The 17,026-nt window shown below is 47.3% G+C and overlaps 1 protein-coding gene, 1 long non-coding RNA gene and 1 other non-coding gene across 6 annotated transcripts in view; 1 reads left to right on the top strand and 2 right to left on the bottom strand.

Annotated features, from left to right (window-relative positions):
- Positions 1-8,333: 8,333 nt before the first annotated feature.
- Positions 8,334-9,447, top strand: TMSB10 (thymosin beta 10). Its single transcript, XM_019970346.2, has 3 exons — positions 8,334-8,489; positions 8,767-8,881; positions 9,163-9,447. The coding sequence occupies exons 2-3, from the start codon at positions 8,782-8,784 to the stop codon at positions 9,189-9,191; spliced, it is 129 nt and encodes a 42-aa protein (XP_019825905.1). The 5' UTR covers positions 8,334-8,489; positions 8,767-8,781; the 3' UTR covers positions 9,192-9,447.
- The window catches only part of LOC139185784 (uncharacterized), a 52,057-nt gene continuing 44,313 nt past the window's right edge, over positions 9,283-17,026 (bottom strand). For all 4 annotated transcript variants that reach the window (XR_011569288.1, XR_011569290.1, XR_011569287.1 and 1 more), the window contains one exon: positions 9,283-12,075. This is a non-coding gene — a long non-coding RNA (uncharacterized lncRNA). The remainder of the gene's footprint in view (positions 12,076-17,026) is intronic.
- TRNAG-CCC (transfer RNA glycine (anticodon CCC)) lies at positions 14,110-14,182 on the bottom strand. The gene has a single exon. It is a non-coding gene; the product is annotated as a tRNA-Gly (tRNA).

The following is a 17,026-nucleotide window of genomic DNA, read 5'->3' as shown; positions in this document are numbered from 1 at the left end:
ACTTAATGTACTTCTTGGGAGATGGGAGGGTGATCATCAAGGTCAAAACTAGTTTGAAACAACTGCCCTACAGCAAGCTTGGAGACTCAAAGATCTAGAAAGAGCCAGGCAGCCAGTATGAAGAAGTAAGACAGGCCTGGTTAAGATTGCCATCACTCCTCTTACCCATATATCAGTCACAGTTCTTACTACAGTAGGTTTCATAACAATATAAATATCCTTTACTTCTACAGATACATGTGCTCTTTCTTAATTTTAATTTTTTTAACCACATGACACTCTTGATCTATGTGCTCTCACCACTTTTGAGAGTGAATTAGTTTTTCTGTTGCCCAGTAACAAATTGCTCCAAATCATAGCAACATACAACAACATTTATCATCTAATGGTTTCTAGGAATGGTTTAGTTGGGTGGTTCTCACTCAGGATCTCCCAGGACGTTGCAGTTGGATTATCGGTCAAAGCTGCAGCCTTCTGAAGGCTCAAAAGCTGCCAGGGAATCGACTCCCAAGCTGACTAGTTGACAAGCCTTAGCGAATCACTGACTGTTGATGAGACTTGAGCTCCTCACCACATGGGCATCTCCATAGGACTGTTCCCAACATGGCAGCTGGCTTTCCCAAGAAGGAGAGATAGAAAAGAAAGAGCAAGAAAGCCAGGCATCAAATTAGAAGTTCATCTTTTATAACATAATCTCAGAAATGGCATATGGGACTTTCCTGGAAGTTCAGTGGTTAAGACTCTGTGCTACCACTGCAGGAGGTACAGATTCGATCCCTGGTCAGGGAACTAAGATCTGGCACACTGGGAGGCACAGCCAAAAAATAACAATTTTTTAAAAAGAGAAAGAAGTGACATATTATCTTCTCTACCATATGTTATTGGTCACACAGACAAATCCTGGTACAATAGAGGAGGGGATGACACAAGAGTGGGAACAAGAAGTAGGACCATTAGGGGCTATCTTGAAGGCAAATGTCCACAAATAGAGATCTGGGGACAAGAAATATTTATCTACTATAAGTAAAACACCCATACATATATAATAAATGGCAACTAACACTGGTCTCCATGCTGCAAAGACATTACGGGGTGGTAGAGAAACCAGTAAAGGGAAGCAGACATACCCCATTTCAAGGGGAGGCTGCTAATCATGGTGCTATGTGAGAAAAAAATATAGATCCAGAGTTGCTGGATCTTCAACTTGGAAATCTTCCAATATTTGAGTACCTGCTGAAGTTTTTTGTTAACTTTAATGTGACCAAATAAAATATATAATCCATATGGATCCAGTTTGCAAACCCTGCTGCCAAGTCCAGGCAAGGGTGGTGTCATGGTTAAAAGCTCAGGGTTTACAATCAGGTAGAACTGGATTCAAGCTCTAGCCATGCCAGTTACTGGTTGTATGACCTTGACCAAGCCTCAGAGCCGACCCTGTAAAGCAGAGTGGATCAAAATAATGCCATTTCACACTGCTTTGCTTAGGTTTTAGTGACCCAATACATGAAATTTTTTTCACAGGGCCTGGAATATGACAACAGCTCAAAAAGATTGGTTTTATTATTGCTATTCTAACAGCAGAGGTGAAAACTGAAACAATAACATCCTCACCCACACTGTGACTGTTAGCCACGTGGGTGATCTCAGCAACTGCCAAGCTTGATTTAGGGGTTCATTCACATGTCTCCAGAACAGGACAATCATTACTGAGGCTGAACCTCAAAGGCCCACTTTGCTTTCTTCACAGTTTTATCTTGGGGAGTCCTTAAACTCCATGAGCTACAAAGATAAACAGTGTTTTGATGGTATGGAAAACACAAACACAACTTGTTGATTTCTTTGCTTCCTCAACCTCCATGGTGTGAGAGTCACACAGCTATTTTCAGGCTGCCAGAACTGACAGCCAAAAGGAAGTTTGTTTCACAACTGGAAAAACAGCTTGAAAGGGACCAGGGCGGTCACCTAGGGAGAAGCAGTTGTACTCATTGTACCTGAGTGAACCTACTCGAGCCCAGGGTCTGAATCGTCCCTATCACAGTTCACACCCCTGGCTATCCACTTCTCATTGAATGTCTCCAGTGACAGGGAGACATTCATCACTATCCCCAAATTAGCTTATTGCATTTTGGTTAAGAATTTTATGCATGTATTCCAGGAATATTGATTGAGCACTTACTATATATCAGGCATTGTATTTGGTGCTGGTGGTAAATGAGACACATGAGGTCTCCCATTTCCTAGTGTGGGAGACAGACAAAAACAAAGAGATGAATATATGTTTGGTAGAGAGAGATTCGGAGAAGGCAATGGCACCCCACTCCGGTACTCTTGCCCAGAAAATCCCATGGACGGAGGAGCCTGGTAGGCTGCAGTCCATGGGGTCGTGAAGAGTCGAACACGACTGAGCGACTTCACTTTCACCTTTCACTTTCATGCATTGGAGAAGGAAATGGCAACCCACTCCAGTGTTCTTGCCTGGAGAATCCCAGGGACGGGGGAGCCTGGTAGGCTGCAGTCCATGGGGTCGCACAGAGTCGGACACAACTGAAGCGACTTAGCAGCAGCAGCAGCAGAGATAGATTAGTTGACGAAATAATCAATAAACAACCTGTAATAGGAATAGAAAAGAGTTTTATTGAGCCAAACTGTGGACTATAACCCAGAAGACAGCCTCTCAGATAACTCCAAGGAACTACTCCAGAGAAGCATGGTTTTCAGCACAGTTTTATTTCTTGTCACAACAAAGACCACTAAACAAGTCAGGTATACATTCCTTCAAGATTTAAACAAACAAAAAATCAGCACATGCACAGTAAGTCAGTATGGCCTTGACACCTGGGAAGGGAATCTTTTCATTGAAGAAGTACCAACACTGGTATCCTGGGAAGGAAAATATTTCATCTGTATTTTTAATACGGGCATTCTTTATTTCCCATCAATGCACCCTTTTCTTCAATGATTAAAACAGATGTAGGGACTTCCCTGGTGGTCCAGTAGCTAAGACTCCGCACTCCCAACACAGGGGGCCTGGGTTTGATCCCTGGTCAGGGCACTAGATCCCGAAGGTGGCAACCAAAGATCCTGTGTGCAGCAACTAAGACCCAGCGCAGTCAAATGAATAAATAAATTAAAATATTTTTTAAAAAGATGTAGAATGTATGTTTGATGGAAAAGGGAATGGCAACCCACTCCAGTATCATTGCCTGGAGAATTCCAGGGGCAGAGGACCCTGGCGGAATATAGTCCCTGAGGTTGCATAGACTCAGACATGACTGAGCAACTAACACACACACAATGTATGTTTGATAGGCCACAAATAGGCTACTGGAATTAGCATAAAATTCAACTTAACGCATGTGTAAGCCAGAATGACTTCCCCATACCTGAATATAAACTTTTATCAGATTTTAAGAAGAAAAATGAAACAAGGTTAAATTTAGGGAATGATAGGAATGGTCAAGGAGAATTCTCTGAGGCAAGGACACTCAAGCAGCTTTCTTCATGAAAAGAGAAAGGGCACAATGTGAACACCTAGACCAGGAGGAACATCTCACGTGAGCATTTCAGCCAGGAGTGAACAAAGGAGGTGCAGATGTCTTCCTTATATTCAAGGAAACCTGGACTGAATTCTTTCTTCCTGTTCACACTGCCACAAATCTCCTTGCCACTTGAGAGTTAATCCTGTTACTCATGTCGCCCTGTCCTTGCAGGGTTAATGGTCAGGCTGAGAAGGCTCTGTGTCTGTCCTGTGGGCCCAATGTCATCATATTTCATCCATTTCTCCTGCTTGCTTTGGTGTTTACAGTGTTTTATCCTCCCTATTAATAATATAGTCAGCATTCTATCTACATTTCCATTCAAGTCCCTAAAAATGAAGTCACAATGGCCAGGTCTGAGGGCTGGAGTCCCCCGGTAAATCTCCAAAGGCTTCTCCCAGCCCCCCAACAAATTGACAGTCATCAAGACTCCCTTTGGGGGACTTCCCTGGGGGTCCAGTGTTAAGCCTCTGCACTTCCATTGCAGCAGGGCCTGGGTTCGATCCCTTAGTCAGGGGACTAAGATCTCATAAAAAGAAGAAAAGACTCCCTTCTGTCCTTCTTATCAGTGCTTCAATTTCCAGCTCTTCCTTCTCAATAGAAATACAATTGGAGCTGAGTGGTTCTGCTTTCTCTATACCATCTATGAACAGAATAAAATCTGCTCCAAGCAGCAGGCTGATATGTTGTCAGACAAATGAAGCCCCAAGACATAAGGAAACACAGGGCACGTGCCACAGCTTGTTGACTGATTCAGAGTTATTCAGTTTCTACACTAGACATTAGTAAGAGTCTCGTCATCTTTCTACCTTCCACACCCAGAACATTGCCAGAACCCCATGGACACTGATAAACCCTTGTTGAAAAGTATGTGTGTAAGTATCATGGAAGATATTTAAGGCAAAATCCCCCAATAAGACCAAAGACCCTGGCGTCCCTAAGTTATGATTTTTCTGTCGCTGTTATTGTTCAGTCACTCAGTTGTGACACTCTTCGCAACCCTATGGACTGTAGCACCCCAGGCTTCTCTGTCCTTCACCATCTCCTGGAGCTTGCTCAAACTCATGTCCATCAAGTTGGTGATGACATCCAACCATCCCATCCTCTGTCATCCCCTTCTCCTCCTGCCTTCAATCTTTCCCAGCATCAGGGTCTTTTTTAATGAGTCAGCTCTTTGCCTCAGGTGGCCAAAGTATTGGAGCTTCAGCTTCAGCATCAGTCCTTCCAATAAATATTCATGATTGATTTCCTGTAGGATTAACTGGTTTGATGTCCTTGCAGTCCAAGGAACTCTTTTTTCTATCTCATGGGGAAATGAATTGTGGTGCCACAGAACAAAAATTCCCAAGACTTTAGTGACTTATAAAAACTGCAACATGTATTTTACTCATGAACTTGCAATGGGACCTGAGACAGCTTGTGTGCTCCTCTCTGCATTACCTCATGGACTTGCGTGCTTGGTGGTGGATGCTGGCTCAGACCTCAGCTGTGGCTTGTGGCTAGAAAGCCTGCAAGTGACCTACCCTTAAAGGTGCTTAGTTTTCTCAGAGTGTGGAGGCACCCTGAGAGTCAGGCAGAGCTGTGTGGCTCCTAAGTGGAAAAGCATAATTTCTGGAATCTTATTCTCTAGAATAAAGTCACCAAGGATAGTCTATACTCAGGAATTGGAGGGACAAGTGTCAAAAAAAACATGCAGATGTTTAAAACCACCGCCAATAGGGCTGAATTAAACAAACAAAGGTTTGACCTTTGTTCTTAAGAAACAAATGCCTAAGAGGCTCACTGCTTTCTTAGAGATGAGCCACAGAACTGAATAAGTGAAAATAAAGAATGTGGGGCCTTCCCTGGAGGTCCAATGATTAAGATTCTGTGCTTCTGCTGCAGGGGATGCAGGTTCAACCCCTGGTCAAGAAACTAAGATCCCACATGCTACCCAGCACACAAAACAAAACAAAAAAGAATGTCTGCAAGTTTACTCAGAGATCCTTAGTTTGGAAATCCTGCCATGTTTGAAACATGCATCTCCACAACTGTAACTAGAAGAAATAGATTCCTTTGTTTCCCAAATAAAAGGAAGTTGGAATTGTACTTCACCATGGGACCAAATTAGGACACCTTCACAGGCCAAAGGTGGGGCCCAGGAAGGTAATACCTAAATAACACTTGGCATCGCATCTGAAAAGGAATCAGTGCCACCAAGACCCTCCAAAGAGTTGACATCTCTGGATGTCTGGATATTTTCATGCTGAAGTTTGGCAAATCCATCATATATGGCAGAGTCTGCTCCCAAGTCTTTTACTCCTGGGCACATAGCTTGACTACATTTCCCAGCCTCCCTTGCATTTAGGTGACATCATGTGACTGAGTCCTGGCCAAAGAGATGAGGGCAGAACTGATGGAAACTACTTCCAAGCCTGGAATACGCTTCACTGGTGGCTCAGTGGTAAAGAAACCATCTGCTAATGCAGGAATCACAGGAGATGTGGGTTTGATCCCTGGGTCGGGAAGATCCCCTGGCAAAGGAAATGGTAACTCATCCCAGTATTCTTGCCTGGAAAATCCCATGGTCAGAGGAGCCTGGAGGGCTAGTCCACAGTGGTCGCAAAGAGTTGGACATGACTAAGCAGCACTTCCAAGCCTGATCCCTAAAAACTCCAGTGCAGTCCTCTCTTTTCCCTTTTCCCATCCACTGCCTGGATGGAATAAACATCCAGGACCTAGGGGAGGAGCCTGGAATGAGAGAGAAGAAGCCTGAGTACATGAGTCACTACAAGGAGGAACACGATCTGAACAGAAAGAGCATAAAATGTTGCTGTGTGAATGGGGAATAAACTTTTACTGCATTAAGGCCCTTTGGGAATTGTTTGTTATGGTTGTTTGCCTACCCTGTGAAGTTGGATGTTTATTTAAGAAATGTTCATTCCCCTCCCTCTCCCACCATGAATGGACTACACATCTCCATTCCACTGATGGTTGGTTTGGCCTACGGGATGTTAACAGACACGAGGTGACATGGTATGCTTTAATACACACTTCAACAATTCTGCACTCTCTTACGCAACAGCCCTTTTGCTGTTTTCTCATCACCTTGAGAACAAGCTCCAGCTAGATCCTGGGCCAGAGCACGAGACACCTGAGAAGCAGACCTAGGTCCCGCGAACAGGGTGAAATCAGGCCCAGCTGAGCCCAACACAGCAGCTCCTACCTCCAGAGGAGTGAGCGAGAACAAGTGATTATTGTTTTAGCCACTGACTTTTGTGATAGTCTGTTACACGGCATACTGTGGCAACAGTTGACTGATACACAAATGAAGTGTGTGTGCCACTCTCATGGGGCTGCCATGTTAAGCTTCCACTTGATGCCTGTTCTTTATCTCACTTAAGTTTTATGCCAAAACTCTTATAAATGAAGATGTATAAGAAAACACTTGCCCAAAGGCACACAGGAAGTTTGGTATATCAAATTCATAAGCCCAAATTTATTTCCTTCTGTGCCAAATGCACTGAGGGAATGTGGGGGGAAAAAAAGCCAGCAAAATCAGGAAGGGCTGGGACAGAACTTAGGATGTTTCCACAAAATGCCAATTTAAAAGTGCTTGGCTGGTCTTCCCTGGTGGCACAGTGGATAAGAATGTGCCTGCCGCTGCAGGGGACACAGGTTCGATCCCTGGTCCAGGAAGATTCCACATGCCACGGAGCAACTAAGCCCATGTGCCACAACTACTGAAGCCCGTGTGCCCTAGAGACGGCTGCACAACAAGAGAAGCCTCAACAAGAAGCCTCAGAGAAGCCCCTGCTCACCGCCACTACAGAAAGACCTGGCAGCAACAAAGACCCATTGCAACCCCCTCAAAAAAGAAAATGAAAATAAAAGGGCTTAGTAATGCTCCTGGACATTTGGAAAGTTCAGAGCGAATAAAATGACCAGCTTCACCCCCTGGGTTGTTCATTTATGGAACTAAAGATGTTGAACAGAATGAAGATACAACTTTTCTAAGAAAGACTTGAAGAGTTGCCGTATACTCCTATAATGGATTGAAAAGGAAAGCAAGAACCTTTATAGGGGCATATTCAAGGTTAACTCAAGGAGAAAAACCGAACCTTGGGACACTACGTCCCTAGGAGCCCTGTGAGAAAAAAAACACAGCAAGCCCCTGGGGGCTGCCAGACAATGCTTGTAACACGCGTCCTAAGGGAGCACCAGCGATGGGTCCTGCAGGAACTCCACAGCTCGAAAACGGAAACGGGCCCCCAATAGTAGCAAAGAGCAGTGGAAATCTATCTGTACTTCCCTGTCTTTCATCTCTAGGACCCCTGGCTCGGATTCTTTAAGTGTGAGCCCCGCAGGCGTTCACCTCCAGGAGGAGTGGGAAAGGGGGTGGAGGATTTCCGGGAAGCTAAAGGCAAAACACGTGGGGACTGCACAGGGGTGGGTGCCTCCTGCAAGCTGGGACTGCTGTAAAGCGCGCGAGCACGTCTGCACATCCATACTCAACAATGATACACTGCACACTTAGTACACTCACACCCATACCCAACCGTACACCCTGGCCCCGCCGACCTCCCACGCCCCTGCTGCGGGTGAGCAGCGGATTTCCGGAGATGGGGGAGTGCAGCCCCCTAGAAAACTGAGGGCGTGGCACCCACCCTGGCGGCGCCTGCTGCCAACACTCTGGGGTCCACGGAGCTGGGGGAACTGGATGAAGGGACCGCGCGCGGGGAAAGAGCCGGGTCCTGCCCAGCGGGCTGCGGAGCTGAGGGCGCAGTGGGGAAGTGAGCGACCCGCGCTGGCCCCGCCCCCGGCCGCCGGCCCCGCCCCCGCTGCGGCGGGCGAGAGGAGGGGCGTGGCGGGCGCGGCCTATATAAGGCGAGGGGCGGGCGCCGCTCTTTTGTCTTTTGCTGCAGCAACGCGAGTGGGAGCCCCAGGGCCGCGGTCTGGAAGCGGAACTTCTCGGTGAGCGGCGCCCTGGGGCGGAGGCCCAGTCCGGGTGGGGTCAGAGCGGGTTTTCCTGGAGGGTGCGCGGCGGCCTCGTCGGGCGCCTTTCCCCGACGGGACGCCAGGGCGGGCGGGCCACACCCTGGGGCTGCGGAGCCGGGTGCGGGACGCGCCCAGATCCTCGGCCTCCGGAGTGTCGGGAACGCCCCAGCCCGAGTGCCACGTCGTGGAGCGGAGGCGGGGAGGGCAGAGGGGGCCGCTGGCTTCCGGCCAACCGCCTTGATTTGCCCGCTAGGATTGTTTTAAGAAAATGGCAGACAAGCCCGACTTGGGGGAAATCAACAGCTTCGATAAGGCCAAGCTGAAGAAGACTGAGACGCAGGAGAAGAACACCCTGCCGACCAAAGAGAGTGAGTCCGCCCCCGCCTCCGGGTCCGCGGGCTCCCAGCCCAGTCCCCACCCCGCCCTTCCCGTTAACCCAGCCCCACACCCCATCCGGCAGTTGCTTCCCATCGGGCGGCCCCAGCCCCTGTTTCTGTTGCACAAAGCGCCTCTCTCTTCCCAGCCCCACTCCTCTTTCTTAATCCCTAGCCTCGTGGGTGCCTTTCCCAAACCAGGTTTGCAAGCGCCCCGTTTGGGGGGGGGTGCCAGGGATCCCCATCCCCCAGTGTCCATTTCTTGCTCTCCACAGCCATTGAGCAGGAGAAGCAAGCAAAGTGAGATTTCCCGCGAACCTGGAGGATTCTCCACCGCATCATCTTGGAGACCCTAGCCGTGATGTGGAGGAAGAGCCACCTGCAAGATGTACACGAGCGACAAGCTGCACTGTGAACCCGGGCACTCCGTGCCGTCGCCACCGGCCCGCGGGTCTCTGAAGGGGACCTTCCAATCGGACTGCCAAATTTCTCCGGTTTGCCCTGGAATATTATAGAAAATTATTTGTATGATTAATGAAAATAAAACACACCTCGTGGCATGGCTGGCGTGCTCTTGTCTCTTAGTTGAGTATGCGTGGGTAGTGCCGCTGCAGCGAAACCCGCGGCGCGCAGGAGTCGGGAGTTCCTGCGGCAGAGCGGGGGAGGGGGTCGCAGAATGGGCTGGCTTGGAAGGGACCATCTTTTAGTTTTGGATTTGCCTGTTCTCCGTAAGATTTCATAGGTTATTAGCCACTTATTCTTGCTTATAATGCAATCGATGCAAAATTTAACCCCACTTTTCAGTTCCTGGAAGCTGTCTTGGAAAATGCTTTGGCAAAGGGGCATAAGCTTTGTTTTTGATAAGCTTTTCCAGTCCCACCGCCTTTTTTTTTTTTTTTTTTTTTTTTTCTGGACACCTCATAATTCTGATGAACACCAGGAGAGAACAGAGAGTTCACGTCAGAGAAGAAAGGGTGGGGGGAAAGACCGAATCCAGAATGTTGGAAATTGGGCGAGGTCACAAAAGTCCCCCATTAGCTTTCTCTTGGGGCCTGAAAGAGGGGGCATGGGAACAGAAACAAAGGCGGGAGCCAGGGAAAATGCCAGAATATCAGAACTGGAGGAACCAGCACCAGAACTAGAGGAGCTGTGGGGGATAGCCTCGCTTTTTGTCTCTTAACCCGAGCTCAAAAGCGTTAGCCGTTAGAGGGAGTGCTGGGCTGAGCAGCCTCGGGTGCTGTGATCAGCAGGAAGGGCGGGGATGTGGAGGGAGGGCTGGGGCCGGCAGGGGCGGTAGAACCCTGCTGGGTCACACCCCAGGTCCCATTGGGAAGGGCCGGGCCAGCCCGCAGGCCTCCACGAAGGAGGAAAGCCTGATATGGTGGGGCTTTCTGAAGCTTAAGGAACAGGCTTGTGATTCTGGGTGGGGGAGGAGGTTGGGGGGTGGAGTTCCTTCAAAGGAAGATGGTGATAACACGTTGTGTAAGGATTTGTCCCCTATCTGCCTGACCATCAGGCTTTCCTAGTAGCTCAGTGGTAAAGAATTCACCTGCTTATGCAGGAGATGCAGGTTCAATCCCTGAGTTGGGAAGATCCCCTGGAGGAGGGACGGCAAACCACCCCAGTATTCTTGCTTGGAAAATCCTCTGGACAGAGGAGCCTGGCGGGCTATATAATCCATAGGGTTCCCAAAGAGTCAGAAACGGCTGAGCATACAGTGCACTGCCTGACCATCGGGCTGGATGGTGGGTGAGGGCAGATATTTGAAGTGTGACCCCTGTCCAAAGGGACCTTAAAATCCAGTGGGTAAGACCTCTGGGACCACAATCAGGGACACCTAGGCTGAGGGAGTCATGGCTCCTTTGACATGGAGGGGCTTGACAGTGAGACCTGCCCTATGGAGGCTAAGTGGGCCTGGGGAAGAGAAATAAGGGACACACAGAGGCCATCAGGCAAAGGGACACTAATCTTTGCTGGATATGTGCTATGGGCCAGGCACTGTGCTCAGAGCTTTAATTCTCAAAAACTATTAAGGCAGGATCACTGCCTTAATGCATGCGATCCCTGGGTTGAGAAGATCCCCTGAAGGAGGAAATGGCAAGCCACTCCAGTTTTCTAGGCTGGGAAATCCCATGAACAGAGGAGACTACAGACAGGCTACAGTCCATGGGGTCACAAAGAGTTGGACACTACTGAGCACGCACATGCATGCATGCATGCACACATTAAGGCAGAATGATTATCATCCATGTTACTGATGGGGAAACAGATTCAGAGAGACAAGGAATTTGCTAAAGACACACAGCCAGTGAGAAGTGGAGCCAGAATCTGGGGCCAAGGGTGTGGGTTGGGGGACCTTAACAACCTGACGTTCAGTATATCTCTTGTGTCCGTTTTGTGAGCATCCACTCCTTGAAACATTAATAATTGCACCAGTTGGGGTCTATTGTTGGTAGACTGAGGAAAAAGGAAATAAGAAATCACCACCACCTTCAAAAACAGCACAGTTGTCTGCGGGGCAAGAGGGCTTTGGAGGAATATAAAGCTGGATGGGGGATCAGTGGGCTGGAGTGAGAGAGATTGGGAGCGCCTCTGCTGCTTTCCGTGGGATGGTCAAGGGGGGGTGTCTCTCAGAGAAGGGGGCCTGCAACAAAGATCTAGGGATTCGAGGAGGAGAAAAGTAAACACCTGGAGGGATAAGATAAGCATGTTCCCTAGGGGAGGAACAGCAAGTGCATGCTCACCCAGTGGCTGCTGAGGAAAAACAAAAAGCTGGGCTGGAACGGGCATGGCCTAAGGAGCTGAGGTGTGAGAGGCCAGGATGGGGAGGCAGGTCTTGACATCCTTGGGCTGTTGGAAGGTTGACTGCTAAGGGGTTCCCTCCCCCATCCCAAGGTGCTGCATAGGCACCCCTCATGGGGATGAAGCATCTTGTGTGGCCACACCCCACTAAGGCCCCTTCTGGACCAGCCTGCTCTCCGGGGGCTCCATCTGGGACACAGGTCGCAGGCCCTCTATTCCCCAGATCCCACTGACTCCTCATCCCCAGTAGGGCCACTCAGGAGAACACAGATTCCCATTCCTGTGACCCTCTTCTTCTCCAAAGATTCCCATGACTTTCTCACCTCCTCTCCAGGAAATCCTTTCTATTCTGAGGTGGTGGGGAGCCCACGAGAGCCTTGCTCTTCCTAAGAATTTAAGAAGACAAAAATAAGGAGGAGATTTTAAGACACTTTTGCTTTTCCACTCAGAGACAATGAGTTGATTGAATGGGGCCTGGCCCTGGTGGGGAAAGGAGATGCGGATGGACAAGGCAGGTGTGAGTTATCGTTTCAGAAAGCTGATCACACTGCATTGGTTTACGAGGTAAGACTGCCCTTCCTCAACCCATCCGGGCTCCTGAGCTGTTTCCAGGGGTGCACATCTAGGTACCACTCAGCCTGAATGGTAGAACCCCCAGAAGACAGACCCAGAAGGCCAAGTACTGGCCAAGAGGCCCACCTTCCTAGGCCCCATCTCTTTCCCCCTGATTGATCCCAGGAAATCCTATGGGTGTCAGAACCAAGAACCAGGGTGTCAGAGAAAGCTGAAGCAGCTCAGGCCGACCCTCACGCCCCCTCCTCCCTCCCTCACCCCACCATTTTTATTCCTCCCGCCTGGGAATAGTGACACCCTTGGGAAAGTTATACTGAATTTCTGGTTTCTGCCCTTTTCCTCCTATCTACAATAAACTGTGGAAAATTCTGAAAGAGATGGGAATACCAGACCACCTGACCTGCCTCTTGAGAAACCTATATGCAGGTCAGGAAGCAACACTTAGAACTGGACATGGAACAACAGACTGGTTCCAAATAGGAAAAGGAGTACGTCAAGGCTGTATATTGTCACCCTGCTTATTTAACTTATATGCAGAGTACATCATGAGAAACGCTGGGCTAGAGGAAGCACAAGCTGTAATTAAGATTGCCGGGAGAAATATCAATAACCTCAGATATGCAGATGACACCACCCTTATGGCAGAAAATGAAGAGGAACTAAAGAGCCTCTTGATGAAAGTGAAAGAGGAGAGTGAAAAAATTGGCTTAAAGCTCAACATTCAGAAAACGAAGATCATGGCATCTGGTCCCATCACTTCATGGGAAATAGATGGGGAAACTGTCAGACTTTATTTTTTGGGGCTCCAAAATCACTACAGATGGTAACTGCAGCCATGAAATTAAAAGACGCTTACTCCTTGGAAGGAAAGTTATGACCAACCTAGATAGCATATTCAAAAGCAGAGACATTACTTTGCCAACAAAGGTCTGTCTAGTCAAGGCTATGGTTTTTCCAGTGGTCATGTATGAATGTGAGAGTTGGACTGTGAAGAAAGCTGAGCACCGAAGAATTGATGCTTTTGAACTGTGGTGTTGGAGAAGACTCTTGAGAGTCCCTTGGACTGCAAGGAGATCCAACAAGTCCATTCTAAAGGAGATCAGTCCTGGGTGTTCTTTGGAAGGACTGATGCTAAAGCTGAAACTCCAGTACTTTGGCCACCTCATACAAAGAGTTGACTCATTGGAAAAGACTCTGATGCTGGGAGGGATTGGGGGCAGGAGGAAGAGGGGATGACAGAGGATGAGATGGCTGGATGGCATCACCAACTCGAAGGACTTGAGTTTGAGTGAACTCCGGGAGTTGGTGATGGACAGGGAGGCCTGGCATGCTGAGATTCATGGGGTCGCAAAGAGTCGGACACGACTGAGTGACTGAACTGAACCGAAGCATTCAGAAACCAGTTATTGGTCCAATAACAAAATGAAGCTTGCTTTGAAACTAGAATACAATTGTAATGTTCCTTTTTAAACACACCTGAATTGAATTTCTGGTTTCGTTTCCTTTTTAAAAAAAAAAAATTATTTTTGGTTGCACTGGGTCTTCATTGCTGCACACGGGCTTTCTCTAGTTGTGGTGCACGGGCTTCTCACTGTGGTGGCTTCTCTCGATGCAGAGCACAGGCTCTAGGGCACACAGGCTTCAGTAGTTGCGACTCGTGGGCTTTAGCTGCTCCCCAGCATGTGGAATAACCCTGGACCAGAGATCAAACCCGTGTCTCCTGCGTTGGCACGCAGATTTTGAGCCACTGTACCACCAGGGAAGTCCTGGTTTCATTTTCTTTTTATTTATTTATTTACTTATTTATTTGACTGTGCTGGGTCTTAGTTGAGGCATGTGAGATCTAGTTCCCTGACCAGGGATTGAACCTGGGCCTCCTGCATTGGGAACACAGAGTCTTAACCACTGGACCACCAGAGAAGTCTCTCATTTTCTTATTTCATTTCTAAGACGAGCTTTGATAATTAGGCTTCCGTGTTGTGAATAGAGCTCAGGGCTTGGGACTTTCCACTGTTGTAGGGTGCACCAGAGTGCTCAGGAAGACAGAAGATTCCCCCATACACATTCCACCTCCTATTCATTATGCGCTCAGTGCTTATATGTAATCCAGGCTGCTGGAGCTGGGAAACCAGATGGAGGCTGCCTCAGGGAGCACCTAGGCTAGATCAGAAGGAAGTCCCAACACTTCCCAATCCCCCAGATTGCTCTCCCACCCTCTTCTCTCACCCTCAGACAAACATTTTCTCTTCTCAGGCAATATTAGATGCCTTAAAATAATAATCTCTCTAGATCCCTCACTCAGCTTCCCCTAATGTTAGCATCTTACTTCATCATAGTCCAGTTATCACAATCAAGAAATTAATGTTACATTATTATTAATCCCACTCCTGGGCATATACTCAGACAAAACTACAATTTGAAAAGATACATGCACCCCTATGTTCATAGCAGCACTATTTACAATAGTGAAGACATGGAGGCAACCTAAATGTCCAATGACAGATGAATGGATAAAGAAGACGTGGTACATATACACAGTGAAATATTCCTCAGCCATTAAAAGAAATGAAATAATGCCATTTGCAGCAAAATGGATGGACCTAGAGATTATCGTACTAAGTGAAGTAGGTCAGAAAAAAACAAATGCCATACGATATCACTTATATGTGGATTCTAAAATACAACACAAATGAACTTACCTATGAAGCAGAAACAGACTCACAGATATAGAGAATAGACTGTGGTCGCCAAGGGGGAGGTGGGGGGAGGGGAGGGAAGGACTGGGAGTTTGGGATTAGCACATGCAAACTCTTATATGTAGGATGGATAAATGACAAGTGCCTACTGTATAGCACAAGAAACTGCATTCAGTATTTTGTGATAAACTGTAATGGAAAAGAAGGAAACGGCAACCCACTCCAGTGTTCTTGCCTGGAGAATCCCACGGACAGAGGAGCCTGGCGGGCTACAGTCCATGAGGTCGCAAAGAGTCAGACACAACTGAGCAACTAAGCACATATGGCATATATGTGTGTGTGTGTGTGCGCGCGTGAGCTAGGTTGCTTCAGTTGTGTCCCACTCTTTGCCACTCCATATATATATGTATATATATAACTGAATTACTTTGCAGAACACCAGAAACTGACACAGCATCATAAATCAACTATACTTCATACTCCAACTATACTATATTTTCTTAAAACTTAAAATTTTAATTATCCTACTATTAACTAAATAAAGATCTTATTCAAATTTCACCAGTTTTCCCATGAATGTCCTTTCTCTGTTCCAGGATCTTAACCAGGGTCCCACGTAACATTCAGTTATTTCTCTTTAGTGTCCTGCAATCTGTGACCGATCCTCGGTCTCTCCCTTTTTTTTAATGACCTTGACACTTCTTATAAGTGTACCATCAAGTCTGTGCTGAACGTATCTCAATTCAGGTTTGTCTTGTTTTCCCATGATTCGACTGATGTCCTAGATGTGTTTTTGTAAGCTGCTCCACATTCGTTTTGGAGTGGAAAGAAAATGCTATGTGCCTTTGTTCCCACGCTTTTCCCCACCTTCTGTCATTTCCCCTGAATGGGAAAAACCCTCCTGTGTTTCTCCTCTCTACTCTTCCTGCACTGTTCAACCAGATGTGCAGGAAAAACTCTGCTGTTTCTCCTTTACTGCAACACTCTACTCAAAGAATACCCTACCTCGGGTCACCAAATGGCTGGGTTTTCCACACCAGGCAATTCTCTGATTCTCCGGACACCAGCTGGGTGTCCCACAGTTCAGTTCAGTTCTGACATTGCCTACCCAGAGTTAGCAGCAGAGCATGCAGGTTAACGGCTCAGTGCCACAAAACTGCCCTCTCCCCCAACTTCAGACACCAACTGCAAGTCTGGCTTGACAGTAGGCATTTAATAGACTGAGGCTGAGCAGAGCATGCCATGACCCAGTGACCCCAGGCCTAGTGATGCATTCCAGAGAAATGTGTTCACCAAAGGACATGTCCAAGAATGTTCCACTCATATTAGTAAGAGCAAAAACAACCCAAACATCCATCAACAGAATGAATAGACAGATCTGATGTGTTCACACAGTCAGTCATTGAGTTACTCATCAATAAAAAGGAGCCAAGTGCTGATACCTAATATTGTGTGATTAAATTTGGATGACATTCTAGAAAAGGCAAGAATACCTTTTGATAATACAAGTAACAATATCTTCTGGGGTGATGAAAACACTGTATTCCTTGACCAAAGTGGTCACTATGTGAGTGCGTATGTGTGTAAAAAGTCATCAAGACAGACACTTACCATTCATGCTCGTATGTACTTCTAAATATGTATGTTTTACTTCACTAAAAAGATTTTATAATCCTATGAAAAGCTAAGGATTCCCAGCTTGTAATACTGCATACTATTAGCTCAGAGGAAAAAGCAGAAAATTATGTAAACAGAGCCCATAGCTGGTTCCAAGGGGCAAAAGGAAACCACATTCCTCTGGCCCTTTCCTTCCTTCTTCCCTGCCTTTGAGTGTTTCCCCATTTGGAATGACCCTCCATCTCTTTTCTAATTTGTCAAATATTAGCCATCCTACAAAACCTTACAAACCACCTTCTCCAGTTAACCCACCTGGATTTCCCAACCAATGGCATTTCTCTCTGTCCTACCTGCCTCTCTCTATTGGTTCCTGCACACATCTACCACCTTATTCCTTAGACTGAATAGAAGATATGTATTCATTGATACTGGTGACTCCCACAGTAGCCAG

This window comes from Bos indicus, chromosome 11, assembly GCF_029378745.1.
Source record: "Bos indicus isolate NIAB-ARS_2022 breed Sahiwal x Tharparkar chromosome 11, NIAB-ARS_B.indTharparkar_mat_pri_1.0, whole genome shotgun sequence".
NCBI classification, from domain to species: Eukaryota; Metazoa; Chordata; class Mammalia; order Artiodactyla; family Bovidae; genus Bos; species Bos indicus.
The sequence above is the reverse complement of the archived record's forward strand: the minus strand, read 5'-3'. Positions and strand labels throughout refer to the sequence as shown.